At 56.0% G+C, this 17,971-nt stretch overlaps 2 protein-coding genes across 2 annotated transcripts; one reads left to right on the top strand and one right to left on the bottom strand.

Moving 5' to 3' along the window:
* Positions 1–3,512: 3,512 nt before the first annotated feature.
* LOC138372681 (serine/arginine repetitive matrix protein 1-like) lies at positions 3,513–4,748 on the bottom strand. Its single transcript, XM_069338185.1, has one exon. The coding sequence runs from the start codon at positions 4,746–4,748 to the stop codon at positions 3,513–3,515; it is 1,236 nt and encodes a 411-aa protein (XP_069194286.1).
* Positions 4,749–13,837: 9,089 nt separating this feature from the next.
* On the top strand, positions 13,838–14,593 carry LOC138372680 (A-kinase anchor protein 5-like). The gene has a single exon (XM_069338184.1). The coding sequence runs from the start codon at positions 13,838–13,840 to the stop codon at positions 14,591–14,593; it is 756 nt and encodes a 251-aa protein (XP_069194285.1).
* Positions 14,594–17,971: the final 3,378 nt, after the last annotated feature.

Below are 17,971 nucleotides of genomic sequence, written 5' to 3'. Positions count from 1 at the left end.
CTGGTGCCTGGCGTCGGGTGCCTACGTCTTATGCCTGGCGTCGGATGCCTACGTCAAGTGCCTGGCGTCGGATGCCTACGTCAAGTGCCTGGCGTCGGGTGCCTACGTCAAGTGCCTGGCGTCGGATGCCTACGTCAAGTGCCTGGCGTCGGATGCCTACGTCAAGTGCCTGGCGTCGGGTGCCTACGTCTGGTGCCTGGCGTCGGGTGCCTACGTCTGGTGCCTGGCGTCGGATGCCTACGTCAAGTGCCTGGCGTCGGGTGCCTACGTCTGGTGCCTGGCGTCGGATGCCTACGTCAAGTGCCTGGCGTCGGATGCCTACGTCAAGTGCCTGGCGTCGGATGCCTACGTCTGGTGCCTGGCGTCGGATGCCTACGTCAAGTGCCTGGCGTCGGATGCCTACGTCAAGTGCCTGGCGTCGGATGCCAACGTCAAGTGCCTGGCGTCGGGTGCCTACGTCAAGTGCCTGGCGTCGGGTGCCTACGTCTGGTGCCTGGCGTCGGATGCCTACGTCTGGTGCCTGGCGTCGGATGCCTACGTCAAGTGCCTGGCGTTGGGTGCCTACGTCTGGTGCCTGGCGTCGGGTGCCTACGTCTGGTGCCTGGCGTCGGATGCCTACGTCAAGTGCCTGGCGTCGGATGCCTACGTCAAGTGCCTGGCGTCGGATGCCTACGTCTGGTGCCTGGCGTCTGGTGCCTGCGTCTAGTGCCTGGCGTCAGGTGCCTGGCGTCTGGTGCCTGGCGTCGGGTGCCTGGCGTCGGATGCCTACGTCAAGTGCCTGGCGTCGGATGCCTACGTCAAGTGCCTGGCGTCGGATGCCTACGTCTGGTGCCTGGCGTCGGGTGCCGGGCGTCGGATGCCTACGTCAAGTGCCTGGCGTCGGGTGCCTGCGTCTGGTGCCTGGCGTCGGGTGCCTGCGTCTGGTGCCTGGCGTCGGGTGCCTGCGTCTGGTGCCTGGCGTCGGGTGCCTGCGTCTGGTGCCTGGCGTCGGGTGCCTGCGTCTGGTGCCTGGCGTCGGGTGCCTGGCGTCTGGTGCCTGGCGTCTGGTGCCTGCGTCTGGTGCCTGGCGTCTGGTGCCTGGCGTCTGGTGTCTGGCGTCTGGTGCCTGGCGTCGGGTGCCTGGCGTCTGGTGCCTGGCGTCGGGTGCCTGGCGTCTGGTGCCTGGCGTCGGGTGCCTGCGTCTGGTGCCTGGCGTCGGGTGCCTGGCGTCGGGTGCCTGGCGTCGGGTGCCTGGCGTCTGGTGCCTGGCGTCTGGTGCCTGCGTCTGGTGCCTGGCGTCTGGTGCCTGGCGTCGGGTGCCTGGCGTCTGGTGCCTGGCGTCTGGTGCCTGGCGTCGGGTGCCTGGCGTCTGGTGCCTGGCGTTTGGTGCCTGGCGTCGGGTGCCTGGCGTCGGATGCCTACGTCAAGTGCCTGGCGTCGGATGCCTACGTCAAGTACCTGGCGTCGGATGCCTACGTCAAGTGCCTGGCGTCGGATGCCTACGTCAAGTGCCTGGCGTCGGATGCCTACGTCGGGTGCCTGGCGTCGGATGCCTACGTCAAGTGCCTGGCGTCGGGTGCTTACGTCTGGTGCCTGGCGTCGGGTGCCTACGTCTGGTGCCTGGCGTCGGGTGCCTACGTCTGGTGCCTGGCGTCGGATGCCTACGTCAAGTGCCTGGCGTCGGGTGCCTACGACAAGTGCCTGGCGTCGGATGCCTACGTCTGGTGCCTGGAGTCGGGTGCCTGGCGTCTGGTGCCTGGCGTCTGGTGCCTGGCATCTGGTGCCTGGCGTCTGGTGCCTGGCGTCGGGTGCCTACGTCTTATGCCTGGCGTCGGATGCCTACGTCAAGTGCCTGGCGTCGGATGCCTACGTCAAGTGCCTGGCGTCGGGTGCCTACGTCAAGTGCCTGGCGTCGGATGCCTACGTCAAGTGCCTGGCGTCGGATGCCTACGTCAAGTGCCTGGCGTCGGGTGCCTACGTCTGGTGCCTGGCGTCGGGTGCCTACGTCTGGTGCCTGGCGTCGGATGCCTACGTCAAGTGCCTGGCGTCGGGTGCATACGTCTGGTGCCTGGCGTCGGATGCCTACGTCAAGTGCCTGGCGTCGGATGCCTACGTCAAGTGCCTGGCGTCGGATGCCTACGTCTGGTGCCTGGCGTCGGATGCCTACGTCAAGTGCCTGGCGTCGGATGCCTACGTCAAGTGCCTGGCGTCGGATGCCTACGTCAAGTGCCTGGCGTCGGGTGCCTACGTCAAGTGCCTGGCGTCGGGTGCCTACGTCTGGTGCCTGGCGTCGGATGCCTACGTCTGGTGCCTGGCGTCGGATGCCTACGTCAAGTGCCTGGCGCTGGGTGCCTACGTCTGGTGCCTGGCGTCGGGTGCCTACGTCTGGTGCCTGGCGTCGGATGCCTACGTCAAGTGCCTGGCGTCGGATGCCTACGTCAAGTGCCTGGCGTCGGATGCCTACGTCTGGTGCCTGGCGTCTGGTGCCTGCGTCTAGTGCCTGGCGTCAGGTGCCTGGCGTCTGGTGCCTGGCGTCGGGTGCCTGGCGTCGGATGCCTACGTCAAGTGCCTGGCGTCGGATGCCTACGTCAAGTGCCTGGCGTCGGATGCCTACGTCTGGTGCCTGGCGTCGGGTGCCTGGCGTCTGGTGCCTGGCGTCGGATGCCTACGTCAAGTGCCTGGCGTCGGGTGCCTACGTCAAGTGCCTGGCGTCGGATGCCTACGTCTGGTGCCTGGCGTCGGGTGCCTGGCGTCGGATGCCTACGTCTGGTGCCTGGCGTCTGGTGCCTGCGTGTGGTGCCTGCGTCTAGTGCCTGGCGTCAGGTGCCTGGCGTCTGGTGCCTGGCGTCGGGTGCCTGGCGTCTGGTGCCTGGCGTCTGGTGCCTGCGTCTGGTGCCTCGCGTCGGGTGCCTGGCGTCGGGTGCCTGGCGTCTGGTGCCTATCGTCTGGTGCCTGGCGTTGGGTGCCTGCGTCTAGTGCCTGGCGTCTGGTGCCTGCGTCTGGTGCCTGGCGTCGGGTGCCTGGCGTCGGGTGCCTGGCGTCGGGTGCCTGGCGTCTGGTGCCTGGCGTCTGGTGCCTGGCGTCAAGTGCCTGGCGTCTGGTGCCTGGCGTCGGGTGCCTGCGTCTGGTGCCTAGCGTCTGGTGCCTGCGTCTGGTGCCTGGCGTCGGGTGCTTGGCGTCGGGTGCCTGCGTCGGGTGCCTGGCGTCGGGTTCCTGCTTTGGGTGCCTGGCGTCTGATGCCTGCGTCTGATGCCTGGCGTCGGGTGCCTGGCGTCGGGTGCCTGGCGTCGGGTGCCTGCGTCGGGTGCCTGGCGTCGGGTGCCTGCGTCGGGTGCCTGCGTCGGGTGCCTGGCGTCTGGTGCCTGGCGTCTAGTGCCTGGCGTCGGGTGCCTGGCGTCTGGTGCCTGGCGTCGGGTGCCTGCGTCTGGTGCCTGGTGTCTGGTGCCTGGCGTCGGGTGCCTGGCGTCGGGTGCCTGGCGTCGGGTGCCTGCGTCGGGTGCCTGGCGTCTGGTGCCTGCGTCTGGTGCCTGCGTCTAGTGCCTGGCGTCTGGTGCCTGGCGTCGGGTGCCTGGCGTCGGGTGCCTGGCGTCTGGTGCCTGGCGTCTGGTGCCTGCGTCTGATGCCTGGCGTCGGGTGCCTGGCGTCTGGTGCCGGCGTCTGGCGTCTGGTGCCTGGCGTCGGGTGCCTGGCGTCGGGTGCCTGGCGTCTTGTGCCTGCGTCTGGTGCCTGGCGTCGGGTGCCTGGCGTCTGGTGCCTGCGTCTAGTGCCTGGCGTCGGGTGCCTGCGTCTAGTGCCTGGCGTCTGGTGCCTGGCGTCGGGTGCCTGGCGTCGGGTGCTTGGCGTCTGGTGCCTGCGTCTAGTGCCTGGCGTCGGGTGCCTGGCGTCTGGTGCCTGCGTCTGGTGCCTGGCGTCGGGTGCCTGGCGTCTGGTGCCTGCGTCTGGTGCCTGGCGTCGGGCGTCTGGTGCCTGGCGTCTGGTGCCTGGCGTCTGGTGCCTGCGTCTGGTACCTGGCGTCGGGTGCCTGGCGTCTGGTGCCTGCGTCTGGTGCCTGGCGTCTGGTGCCTGGCGTCGGGTGCCTGGCGTTTGGTGCCTGGCGTCTGGTGCCTGCGTCTGGTGCCTGGCGTCGGGTGCCTGGCGTCTGGTGCCTGCGTCGGGTGCCTGCGTCTGGTGCCTGGCGTCGGGTGCCTGGCGTCGGGTGCCTGGCGTCTGGTGCCTGCGTCTGGTGCCTGGCGTCGGGTGCCTGGCGTCGGGTGCCTGGTGTCGGGTGCCTGACGTTTGGTGCCTGGCGTCTGGTGCCTGCGTTTGGTGCCTGGCGTCGGGTGCCTGGCGTCTGGTGCCTGGCGTCGGGTGCCTACGTCAAGGGCCTGGCGTCGGATGCCTACGTCAAGTGCCTGGCGTCGGGTGCCTACGTCTGGTGCCTGGCGTCGAATGCCTACGTCAAGTGCCTGGCGTCGGGTGCCTGGCGTCTGGTGCCTGGCGTCGGGTGCCTGGCGTCGGGTGCCTGGCGTCTGGTGCCTGGCGTCTGGTGCCTGGCGTCGGGTGCCTGGCGTCTGGTGCCTGGCGTCGGGTGCCTGGCGTCTGGTGCCTGGCGTCGGGTGCCTGGCGTCTGGTGCCTGGCGTCTGGTGCCTGGCGTCTGGTGCCTGGCGTCGGGTGCCTGGCGTCTGGTGCCTGGCGTCGGGTGCCTGGCGTCTGGTGCCTGGCGTCTGGTGCCTGGCGTCGGGTGCCTGGCGTCTGGTGCCTGGCGTCTGGTGCCTGGCGTCTGGTGCATGGCGTCTGGTGCCTGGCGTCTGGTGCCTGGCGTCTGGTGCCTGGCGTCTGGTGCCTGGCGTCGGGTGCCTGGCGTCTGGTGCCTGGCGTCGGGTGCCTACGTCAAGTGCCTGGCGTCGGGTGCCTGGCGTCGGGTGCCTGGCGTCGGGTGCAGGCCAGTGTAATACCTGCCGAGGTATTACACCCTTTAGCCTTGGTAAAAAATAACAATAAATACTATCGTTCTCGGACGACTGGCTATACACACATTGTCCCCAGCTCCACAGCGGTGCGGTGGACGCCACAGCGGTGCGGTGGACGCCACAGCGGTGCGGTGGACGCCACAGCGGTGCGGTGGACGCCACAGCGGTGCAGTGGAAGCCACAGCGGTGCGGTGGTCGCCACAGCGGTGCAGTGGACGCCACAGCGGTGTGGTGGACAACAGAGCCTCAGGTGCAACAGAAATATAATCATTCCATTGCGTTTTCTCATCAGCGTAATGTTGTGTGAGGCGCCATAGTGAGGCAGACTGTGCTCTGCGGGCGTGCTACAGCGCCGCTGTAATAAGGGAGGTGAAGATGAAGACGGCGAACTCAACGACTACTGGGTGACGGGGCGCTCTTATTGTCCCCTTCCCCGCCTTGGGCACCACCCACTGGCCTGGTGGAGGCTCTTGGTCACCTGAGGCTCTTGCTCACCTTGGTGGAGGCTCTTGGTCACCTGAGGCTCTTGCTCACCTTGGTGGAGGCTCTTGGTCACCTGAGTTTCTTGGTCACCCTTGGTGGAGGCTCTTGGTCACCTTGGTGGAGGCTCTTGGTCACCTTGGTGGAGGCTCTTGGTCACCTTGGTGGAGGCTCTAGGTCACCTTGGTGGAGGCTCTTGGTCACCTTGGTGGAGGCTCTTGGTCACCTTGGTGTAGGGTCTTGGTCACCTTGGTGGAGGCTCTTGGTCACCTTGGTGGAGGCTCTTGGTCACCTTGGTGGAGGCTCTTGGTCACCTTGGTGGAGGCTCTTGGTCACCTTGGTGGAGGCTCTTGGTCACCTTGGTGGAGGCTCTTGGTCACCTTGGTGGAGGCTCTTGGTCACCTTGGTGGAGGCTCTTGGTCACCTTGGTGGAGGCTCTTGGTCACCTTGGTGTAGGGTCTTGGTCACCATGGTGGAGGCTCTTGGTCACCTTGGTGGAGGCTCTTGGTCACCTTGGTGTAGGGTCTTGGTCACCTTGGTGGAGGCTCTTGGTCACCTTGGTGGAGGCTCTTGGTCACCTTGGTGTAGGCTCTTGCTCACCTTGGTGGAGGCTCTTGCTCACCTTGGTGGAGGCTCTTGGTCACCTTGGTGAAGGCTCTTGGTCACCTTGGTGGAGGCTCTTGGTCACCTTGGTGGGGGCTCTTGGTCACCTTGGTGGAGGCTCTTGGTCACCTTGGTGGGGGCTCTTGGTCACCATGATGGAGGCTCTTGGTCACCTTGGTGGAGGCTCTTGGTCACCATGGTGGAGGCTCCTGGTCACCTTGGTGGAGGGTCTTGGTCACCTTGGTGGAGGCTCTTGGTCACCATGGTGGGGGCTCTTGGTCACCTTGGTGGAGGCTCTTGGTCACCATGGTGGAGGCTCTTGGTCACCATGGTGGAGGCTCATGGTCACCATGGTGGAGTCTCTTGGTCACCTTGGTGGGGGCTCTTGGTCACCTTGGTGGAGGCTCTTGGTCACCTTGGTGGGGGCTCTTGGTCACCTGGGGCTCTTGGTCACCTTGGTGGAGGCTCTTGGTCAACTTGGTGGAGGCTCTTGGTCACCTTGGTGGAGGCTCTTGCTCACCTTGGTGGAGGCTCTTGGTCACCTTGGTGGAGGCTCTTGCTCACCTTGGTGGAGGCTCTTGGTCAACTTGGTGGAGGCTCTTGGTCACCATGGTGGAGGCTCTTGGTCACCATGGTGGGGGCTCTTGCTCACCTTGGTGGAGGCTCTTGGTCACCTTGGTGGGGGCTCTTGCTCACCTTGGTGGAGGCTCTTGCTCACCTTGGTGGAGGCTCTTAGTCACCTTGGTGGAGGCTCTTGGTCACCTTGGTGGAGGCTCTTGCTCACCTTGGTGGAGGCTCTTGGTCACCTTGGTGGAGGCTCTTGGTCACCTTGGTGGAGGCTCTTCGTCACCTTGGTGGAGGCTCTTGGTCACCTTGGTGGAGGCTCTTGGTCACCTTGGTGGAGGCTCTTGGTCACCTTGGTGGAGGCTCTTGGTCACCTTGGTGGAGGCTCTTCGTCACCTTGGTGGAGGCTCTTGGTCACCTTGGTGGAGGCTCTTGGTCACCTTGGTGGAGGCTCTTGGTCACCTTGGTGGAGGCTCTTGGTCACCTTGGTGGAGGCTCTTGGTCACCTTGGTGGGGGCTCTTGCTCACCTTGGTGGAGGCTCTTGGTCACCTTGGTGGAGGCTCTTGGTCACCTTGGTGGAGGCTCTTGGTCACCTTGGTGGAGGCTCTTGGTCACCATGGTGGAGGCTCTTGGTCACCATGGTGGAGGCTCTTGGTCACCTTGGTGGAGGCTCTTGGTCACCTTGGTGGGGGCTCTTGCTCACCTTGGTGGAGGCTCTTGCTCACCTTGGTGGAGGCTCTTGGTCACCATGGTGGAGGCTCTTGGTCACCTTGGTGGAGGCTCTTGGTCACCATGGTGGAGGCTCTTGCTCACCTTGGTGGAGGCTCTTGGTCACCTTGGTGGAGGCTCTTGGTCACCATGGTGGAGGCTCTTGGTCACCTTGGTGGAGGCTCTTGGTCACCTTGGTGGAGGCTCTTGGTCACCTTGGTGGAGGGTCTTGCTCACCTTGGTGGAGGCTCTTGGTCACCATGGTGGAGGCTCTTGGTCACCTTGGTGGAGGCTCTTGGTCACCATGGTGGAGGCTCTTGCTCACCTTGGTGGAGGCTCTTGGGCACCTTGGGGGAGGCTCTTGGTCACCATGGTGGAGGCTCTTGGTCACCATGGTGGAGGCTCTTGGTCACCTTGGTGGGGGCTCTTGGTCACCATGGTGGAGGCTCTTGCTCACCTTGGTGGAGGCTCTTGGTCACCATGGTGGAGGCTCTTGGTCACCTTGGTGGAGGCTCTTGGTCACCTTGGGGGAGGCTCTTGGTCACCTTGGTGGAGGCTCTTGGTCACCTTGGGGGAGGCTCTTGGTCACCATGGTGGAGGCTCTTGGTCACCTTGGTGGAGGCTCTTGGTCACCTTGGTGGGGGCTCTTGTTCACCTTGGTGGAGGCTCTTGGTCACCTTGGTGGGGGCTCTTGGTCACCTTGGGGGAGGCTCTTGGTCACCTTGGTGGGGGCTCTTGCTCACCTTGGTGGAGGCTCTTGGTCACCTTGGGGGAGGCTCTTGGTCACCTTGGTGGAGGCTCTTGGTCACCTTGGTGGCGGCTCTTGGTCACCTTGGTGGGGGCTCTTGCTCACCTTGGTGTAGGGTCTTGGTCACCATGGTGGAGGCTCTTGGTCACCTTGGTGGGGGCTCTTGGTCACCTTGGGGGAGGCTCTTGGTCACCTTGGTGGAGGCTCTTGGTCACCTTGGGGGAGGCTCTTGGTCACCTTGGTGGGGGCTCTTACTCACCTTGGTGGAGGCTCTTGGTCACCATGGTGGAGGCTCTTGGTCACCATGGTGGAGGCTCTTGGTCACCTTGGTGGAGGCTCTTGGTCACCTTGGTGGGGGCTCTTGGTCACCTTGGTGGGGGCTCTTGCTCACCTTGGTGGAGGCTCTTGGTCACCTTGGTGGAGGCTCTTGGTCACCTTGGGGGAGGCTCTTGGTCACCTTGGTGGGGGCTCTTGCTCACCTTGGTGGGGGCTCTTGGTCACCATGGTGGAGGCTCTTGGTCACCTTGGGGAAGGCTCTTGGTCACCTTGGTGGGGGCTCTTGGTCACCATGGTGGAGGCTCTTGGTCACCTTGGGGGAGGCTCTTGGTCACCTTGGTGGGGGCTCTTGGTCACCTTGTTGGAGGCTCTTGGTCACCTTGGTGGAGGCTCTTGGTCACCATGGTGGAGGCTCTTGGTCACCTTGGTGGAGGCTCTTGGTCACCATGGTGGAGGCTCTTAGTCACCTTGGTGGAGGCTCTTGGTCACCTTGGTGGAGGCTCTTGGTCACCTTGGTGGAGGCTCTTGGTCACCTTGGTGTAGGGTCTTGGTCACCTTGGTGGAGGCTCTTGGTCACCTTGGTGGAGGCTCTTGGTCACCTTGGTGGAGGCTCTTGGTCACCTTGGTGGAGGCTCTTGGTCACCTTGGTGGAGGCTCTTGATCACCTTGGTGGAGGCTCTTGGTCACCTTGGTGGAGGCTCTTGGTCACCTTGGTGTAGGGTCTTGGTCACCTTGGTGGAGGCTCTTGGTCACCTTGGTGGAGGCTCTTGGTCACCATGGTGGAGGCTCTTGGTCACCTTGGTGGAGGCTCTTGGTCACCTTGGTGTAGGGTCTTGGTCACCTTGGTGGAGGCTCTTGGTCACCTTGGTGTAGGGTCTTGGTCACCTTGGTGGAGGCTCTTGGTCACCTTGGTGGAGGCTCTTGGTCACCTTGGTGGAGGCTCTTGGTCACCTTGGTGGAGGCTCTTGGTCACCATGGTGGAGGCTCTTGGTCACCTTGGTGGAGGCTCTTGGTCACCTTGGTGGAGGCTCTTGGTCACCTTGGTGGAGGGTCTTGGTCACCTTGGTGGAGGCTCTTGGTCACCTTGGTGGAGGCTCTTGGTCACCTTGGTGGAGGCTCTTGGTCACCTTGGTGGAGGCTCTTGGTCACCTTGGTGGAGGCTCTTGGTCTCCTTGGTGGAGGCTCTTGGTCTACTTGGTGGAGGCTCTTGGTCAACTTGGTGGGGGGTCTTGGTCACCATGGTGGGGGCTCTTGGTCACCATGGTGGGGGCTCTTGGTCACCTTGGTGTTGGCTCTTGGTCACCTTGGTGGAGGCTCTTGGTCACCTTGGTGGAGGCTCTTGGTCACCTTGGTGGAGGCTCTTGGTCTACTTGGTGGAGGCTCTTGGTCAACTTGGTGGGGGGTCTTGGTCACCATGGTGGGGGCTCTTGGTCACCATGGTGGGGGCTCTTGGTCACCTTGGTGTTGGCTCTTGGTCACCTTGGTGGAGGCTCTTGGTCACCTTGGTGGAGGCTCTTGGTCACCTTGGTGGAGGCTCTTGGTCACCTTGGTGGAGGGTCTTGGTCACCTTGGTGGAGGGTCTTGGTCACCTTGGTGGAGGCTCTTGGTCACCTTGGTGGAGGGTCTTGGTCACCTTGGTGGAGGCTCTTGGTCACCTTGGTGGAGGCTCTTGGTCACCTTGGTGGAGGGTCTTGGTCACCTTGGTGGAGGCTCTTGGTCACCTTGGTGGAGGGTCTTGGTCACCTTGGTGGAGGCTCTTGGTCACCTTGGTGGAGGGTCTTGGTCACCTTGGTGGAGGCTCTTGGTCACCTTGGTGGAGGGTCTTGGTCACCTTGGTGGAGGGTCTTGGCGGCACTTGTAAGAAGTCAGCCACATCTTCATCACCTCCACCTCCGGCCCACCACTTGAGGATTAGTGTCAGCGGGGTTAAGTTGAGCATCAACTTGAGGGTTAATTTGTCTGTGAGTGTGGTCAGTAGGGAGGACTGGCGGATCAGTGATGGGATTACTCAGTGATTGGTTGTTAATCCCCCTTTTGTGACGTTGATTGGCTGTCTGTGGTGGAGGCGCTAGAGCCAGCCAGCTGCGCCACAGTGAAGGGAAGATTACATGTTATCTTGCTCTTAGTAGAGGATAGTGAGAAGACAGTGAGTGGTGAGGGGGGTAGAGATTGAATAGTGAGGGGGGCTCAGGTCTGCATCAATCTCCACCTGTTGATCCCATCTCATCAGGGGGCCTCCCCGAGCCCTTGTTTCCCTGAGCCCCGTGCAGCAGGCCTGCTTCAGGACACTTCAGGACCACTTTATCGTCCCCGGGGTACTGGTGTGGTCCTGGAGAAGCTCCACCCCCTTAAGTTCTCCTCCCCTTACCACCAGGGGCGCCCCTCGCAACCCAGTACACCCTAGGGTGAAGATCTTGGTCATGATGTGGGGTAGTGGACGAGGCACGCCTCCTGCCAAGGTCTAATCCCCGCCCCCTTTGCTACCCCCTCTCCTCTACCCTCCCCTTCCTCTACCCTTATCCCTACCCCTATTCCTACCCCCTCCTCAACCACCGCCCCTGTCCCCAACAATGCAGATTAATAGTATAATTAGCGTAGAGTCAAGAGGGCAGAAATGGGATACGAGAACGCCCACCCATCTCCCCATCGACAATGTTGTCATTGGCAGCGACAACACATTAAGCGATGTTGTCTTGACCTAATATATGATGAATACTTTATCTTCGAGTGTCGTACAGCGGAGTACTTGGTTAATATTTTACACTCTAGCTGCAATTTCAACAAATTATTAATTCATCAATTAATCAATATATCTACACATAAATTAGTGTATTTAAAATAGAATTAGTTATACAATTTAAAGCATATTATTCATATATATATATATATATATATATATATATATATATATATATATATATATATATATATATATATATATATATATATATATATATATATATATTAGTATATTTTGGTAGCAGTCTTTCCTGTAGACATATATTATTAAATATGACCGAAAAAGTAAGATTAATAATTCTAACACGAATTTTCTCAATCTTTCGTACATTTCTTTTCACTGTTGGAGGTAAATCAAAAATCAATTCTCCAAAATTCATTTTTATTTCTAGTCTGACGCGACACGAGCGCGTTTCGTAAAACTTATTACATTTTCAAAGACTTTAGTTTACAAATACACAACTGAATAGAACTTACGCATCTCCGATTTTATATCTACATTTGAGTGAGGTGGATGGGGTGAGGTGGCATTAATAGGGTATTAATTTCATCAACACAAGACAGAACAAGAGGTGGCATTAATAGGGTATTAATTTCAACAACACAAGACAGAACACGAAACAATGGGTATTGAATAGAAGTGTTTGTAGAAAACCTATTGGTCCATATTTCTTGATGCTTCTATATTGGAGCGGAGTCTTGAGGTGGGTAGAATATAGTTGTGCATTAATTGGCTGTTGATTGCTGGTGTTGACTTCTTGATGTGTAGTGCCTCGCAAACGTCAAGCCGCCTGCTATCGCTGTATCTATCGATGATTTCTGTGTTGTTTACTAGGATTTCTCTGGCGATGGTTTGGTTGTGGGAAGAGATTATATGTTCCTTAATGGAGCCCTTTTGCTTATGCATCGTAAAACGCCTAGAAAGAGATGTTGTTGTCTTGCCTATATAATGGTTTTTTTGGAGCTTACAGTCCCCAAGTGGGCATTTGAAGGCATAGACGACGTTAGTCTCTTTTAAAGCATTCTGTTTTGTGTCTGGAGAGTTTCTCATGAGTAGGCTGGCCGTTTTTCTGGTTTTATAGTAAATCGTCAGTTGTATCCTCTGATTTTTGTCTGTAGGGATAACGTTTCTATTAACAATATCTTTCAGGACCCTTTCCTCCGTTTTATGAGCTGTGGAAAAGAAGTTCCTGTAAAATAGTCTAATAGGGGGTATAGGTGTTGTGTTAGTTGTCTCTTCAGAGGTTGCATGGCGTTTCACTTTCCTTCTTATGATGTCTTCCACGAAATTTTCGTCGAAGACATCATAAATATAAATATAAATATATATAAATATAAATATATATATATATATATATATATATATATATATATATATATATATATATATATATTTATATATATATATATATATATATATATATTTATATATATATATATATATATATATATATATATAATATATATATATATATATATATATATATATATATATATATATATATATATATATATATATATATATATATATATATATATTTTGCAATGAAATCCAATCCTTCCACCAGTTTAGATAGTAGTTTTGTAACTATGTGCATTATAGTACAAATATTGACGTACTAAACAATTAGATAGTAGAATTTTGGACTATCCAGTTCACTGAGTCCGACAAAATGAAGCTAAAAAACAAACTTAAATATTCCTAGGCCTAGTATAGCACACATATGTACTATATTAGGCCTCAGTTAATGTGTATTAGGGCCTAAGAAGGTTAGGTTAGGTTAGTGTTTCTTTGCAACATAAGTAGAAAATATATTCCGGTTTGTCCAATTTAATAGTACCGATTTCTACTTTCTATTTGCCTTGTACGTCGGTATATGTACTATGGTCCAAGTGAAGTGGCCATGATCGTGGTGGGGGTCTAAATGTGTCTCTGGCACGCGATTCTCCTTTGAATTCTGGCGACTCCGACCAACCAATGTTCATCCCACACCCGAGACTGTTCCCTCTGTCAGTTTGGGTGAGGCTAGCCCCGGACGTCAGGTCTAAAACAAAGAGAATTCACTCTAATAGGTATAGATATCTATAGATAATAGGTTTTAATAATTGATATCAATAGGTTCACCTACAGATAATAACAGCCACACCCAGATCATTACAGTCTTTGTCTATTATTATTAATAGACTATTATTGACAACTAAAAGAAACATCAACAGATAAATGTATTAAATATTTAGTGATATCTGAGACTAGGAGAGTCTTTAGATAAGGGCCTGACGGCTGAATGGGCAGCGCTAGGGATTCATAGACCTGAGGTTTCGGATTTGATCCCCGGCGGAGTTGGAAACAAATGGGCAGAGTTTTTTTCCACCCTAATGCCACTGATCACCTAGCAGTAAATAGGTACCTGGGAGATAGACAGCTGTTACGGGCTGCTTCCTGGGGATGTGTAACAAAAAGGAGGCCTGGTCGAGGACCGGGCCGCGGGGACGTTAAGCCCCGAAATCATCTCAAGATAACCTCAAAATGAGTGAGATATTAGTGAGGGAGAGTCCCCCCCCCCCTCGTTAGTTTATCGCAGTTTCCACTGAGGAAAATAACTCGCCTTATTCTTCGTTAAGGATAATTGGCTATTGTGTCTATAATCGTGGCTATAATTGGTTATTTATTTAATTACGAAATTTAAACAGAATACGTTCAACTTGAAGTGGCAAGTGTAGGAGGACACGGGTAGTGGTAGACATAAGTGGAGGAGCTGGTTAGGTACGGTGTGATAGACCAGGGCATGATGGCCACAGTAGACCAGGGCATGATGGCCACAGTAGACCAGGGCATGATGGCCACAGTAGACCAGGGCATGATGGCCACAGTAGACCAGGGCATGATGCCCACAGTTGACCAGGGCATGATGGCCACAGTAGACCAGGGCATGATGGCCACAGTAGACCAGGGCATGATGCCCACAGTAGACCAGAGCATGATGGCCACAGTAGACCAGGGCATGATGGCCACAGTAGACCAGGGCATGATGGCCACAGTAGACCAGAGCATGATGCCCACAGTAGACCAGAGCATGATGCCCACAGTAGACCAGGGCATGATGGCCACAGTAGACCAGGGCATGATGGCCACAGTAGACCAGGGCATGATGGCCACAGTAGACCAGGGCATGATGGCCACAGTAGACCAGGGCATGATGCCCACAGTAGACCAGGGCATGATGGCCACAGTAGACCAGGGCATGATGCCCACAGTAGACCAGGGCATGATGGCCACAGTAGACCAGGGCATGATGGCCACAGTAGACCAGGGCATGATGGCCACAGTAGACCAGGGCATGATGCCCACAGTAGACCAGGGCATGATGGCCACAGTAGACCAGGGCATGATGCCCACAGTAGACCAGGGCATGATGCCCACAGTAGACCAGGGCATGATGGCCACAGTAGACCAGGGCATGATGCTCACAGTAGACCAGGGCATGATGCCCACAGTAGACCAGGGCATGATGGCCACAGTAGACCCGGGCATGATGGCCACATGAGAGGCCACAGTAGACCAGAGCATGATGGCCACAGTAGACCAGGGCATGATGGCCACAGTAGACCCGGGCATGATGGCCACATGAGAGGCCACAGTAGACCAGAGCATGATGGCCACAGTAGACCAGAGCATGATGGCCACAGTAGACAAGAGCATGATGGCCACATGAGAGGCCACAGTAGACCAGGGCATGATGGCCACAGTAGACCAGGGCATGATGGCCACAGTAGACCAGGGCATGATGGCCACAGTAGACCAGGGCATGATGGCCACAGTAGACCAGGGCATGATGCCCACAGTAGACCAGGGCATGATGCCCACAGTAGACCAGGGCATGATGGCCACAGTAGACCAGGGCATGATGGCCACTGTAGACCAGGGCATGATGCCCACAGTAGACCAGAGCATGATGGCCACTGTAGACCAGGGCATGATGGCCACTGTAGACCAGGGCATGATGGCCACATGAGAGGCCACAGTAGACCGCCTCAGTAGAATTCTAGTTTCTATAAAAGCTATCATTCCTTGTCAAAGTATCTTTCCTTGTCAAAGTAGGAGAGACATAGGTGTTGGTATACATATGTGGATATGTGTAGATATGTATATATGTATATATATGTGTATATGTATACAGTATATGGTGAAGCTGCTCAGAATTTAATTTCACCTTTGTAAACGCACTTTAATGACACTATGCAAAGAGACACATCAAACACTGTTAATGTAGGACAGACGTAAATATGTGTATTTATGTATGTAGGTAAGATTAGCATTTTAAAAGCACTATAATCACCTTCTGTGGTTGATTGTTCAATAAATCACTGAACTATATGTTTAACAGATCTCTCACCCTGTCCATGGAGGACAGAAGAAAATGTATATATGCTGGTTAGCATTGTAAATGTGCGGCCACGTCTGTGGTAGAGAATATTAATAATAATAATAAATCACACGACTAACTTCATTACTCGCAACACGCTTCAACACTCACCACAATCATATTGGACCACCAAGGGATTGTATTCACTCACACCTGGAACCCTGGTGTTGTACTCACTCTACAGGACCCTGGTGTTGTACTCACTCTACAGGACCCTGGTGTTGTACACTCTACAGGACCCTGGTGTTGTATACACTCTACAGGACCCTGGTGTTGTACACACACTACAGGACCCTGGTGTTGTACACACACTACAGGACCCTGGTGTTGTGCTCACTACAGGACCCTGGTGTTGTACACACTCTACAGGACCCGGGTATTGTACACACTACAGGACCCTGGTGTTGTACACACACTACAGGACCCGGGTATTGTACACACTACAGGACCCTGGTGTTGTACACACACTACAGGACCCTGGTGTTGTACACACACTACAGGACCCTGGTGTTGTACACACACTACAGGACCCTGGTGTTGTACACTCTACAGGACCCTGGTGTTGTATACACACTACAGGACCCTGGTGTTGTACACACACTACAGGACCCTGGTGTTGTACACTCTACAGGACCCTGGTGTTGTACACTCTACAGGACCCTGGTGTTGTACACTCTACAGGACCCTGGTGTTGTACACACTACAGGACCCTGGTGTTGTATACTCTACAGGACCCTGGTGTTGTATACTCTACAGGACCCTGGTGTTGTACACTCTACAGGACCCTGGTGTTGTACACACACTACAGGACCCTGGTGTTGTACACACTACAGGACCCTGGTGTTGTACACACACTACAGGACCCTGGTGTTGTACACTCTACAGGACCCTGGTGTTGTACACACACTACAGGACCCTGGTGTTGTACACACTACAGGACCCTGGTGTTGTACACACTACAGGACCCTGGTGTTGTACACACACTACAGGACCCTGGTGTTGTACACACACTACAGGACCCTGGTGTTGTACACACACTACAGGACCCTGGTGTTGTACACACACTACAGGACCCTGGTGTTGTACTCACTACAGGACCCTGGTGTTGTACACACTACAGGACCCTGGTGTTGTACACACACTACAGGACCCTGGTGTTGTACACTCTACAGGACCCTGGTGTTGTACACACTACAGGACCCTGGTGTTGTACACACTACAGGACCCTGGTGTTGTACACACTCTACAGGACCCTGGTGTTGTACACACACTACAGGACCCTGGTGTTGTACACTCTAAAGGACCCTGGTGTTGTACACACTACAGGACCCTGGTGTTGTACTCACACTACAGGACCCTGGTGTTGTACACTCTACAGGACCCTGGTGTTGTACACACTACAGGACCCTGGTGTTGTACACACTACAGGACCCGGGTATTGTACACACTACAGGACCCTGGTGTTGTACACACTACAGGACCCTGGTGTTGTACTCACTACAGGACCCTGGTGTTGTACACACACTACAGGACCCTGGTGTTGTACTCACTACAGGACCCTGGTGTTGTACACACTACAGGACCCTGGTGTTGTACACACTACAGGACCCTGGTGTTGTACACACTACAGGACCCTGGTGTTGTACACACTACAGGACCCTGGTGTTGTACTCACTACAGGACCCTGGTGTTGTACACTCTACAGGACCCTGGTGTTGTACACACTACAGGACCCTGGTGTTGTACACACTACAGGACCCTGGTGTTGTACACACTACAGGACCCTGGTGTTGTACTCACTACAGGACCCTGGTGTTGTACACTCTACAGGACCCTGGTGTTGTACACACTACAGGACCCTGGTGTTGTACACACTACAGGACCCTGGTGTTGTACACTCTACAGGACCCTGGTGTTGTACACACTACAGGACCCTGGTGTTGTACACACTACAGGACCCTGGTGTTGTACACACTACAGGACCCTGGTGTTGTACTCACTACAGGACCCTGGTGTTGTACACTCTACAGGACCCTGGTGTTGTACACACTACAGGACCCTGGTGTTGTACACTCTACAGGACCCTGGTGTTGTACACACACTACAGGACCCTGGTGTTGTACACACTACAGGACCCTGGTGTTGTACTCACTACAGGACCCTGGTGTTGTACACACTACAGGACCCTGGTGTTGTACACACTACAGGACCCTGGTGTTGTACACTCTACAGGACCCTGGTGTTGTACTCACTACAGGACCCTGGTGTTGTACACACTACAGGACCCTGGTGTTGTACACACTACAGGACCCTGGTGTTGTACACACTACAGGACCCTGGTGTTGTACTCACTACAGGACCCTGGTGTTGTACACTCTACAGGACCCTGGTGTTGTACACACTACAGGACCCCTGGTGTTGTACACACACTACAGGACCCTGGTGTTGTACACACTACAGGACCCTGGTGTTGTACACTCTACAGGACCCTGGTGTTGT

The sequence above is a fragment of the Procambarus clarkii genome, chromosome 39, assembly GCF_040958095.1.
Source record: "Procambarus clarkii isolate CNS0578487 chromosome 39, FALCON_Pclarkii_2.0, whole genome shotgun sequence".
Lineage (NCBI taxonomy): Eukaryota > Metazoa > Arthropoda > Malacostraca > Decapoda > Cambaridae > Procambarus > Procambarus clarkii.
The sequence above is the reverse complement of the archived record's forward strand: the minus strand, read 5'-3'. Positions and strand labels throughout refer to the sequence as shown.

Bases quoted from the DNA above. Each gene is read 5' to 3' on its own strand.
- LOC138372681 (XM_069338185.1), bottom strand. From the start codon at position 4,748: ATGCACCAGACGCCAGGCACCAGACGCCAGGCACCAGACGCCAGGCAC.
- LOC138372680 (XM_069338184.1), top strand. From the start codon at position 13,838: ATGGCCACAGTAGACCAGGGCATGATGGCCACAGTAGACCAGGGCATG.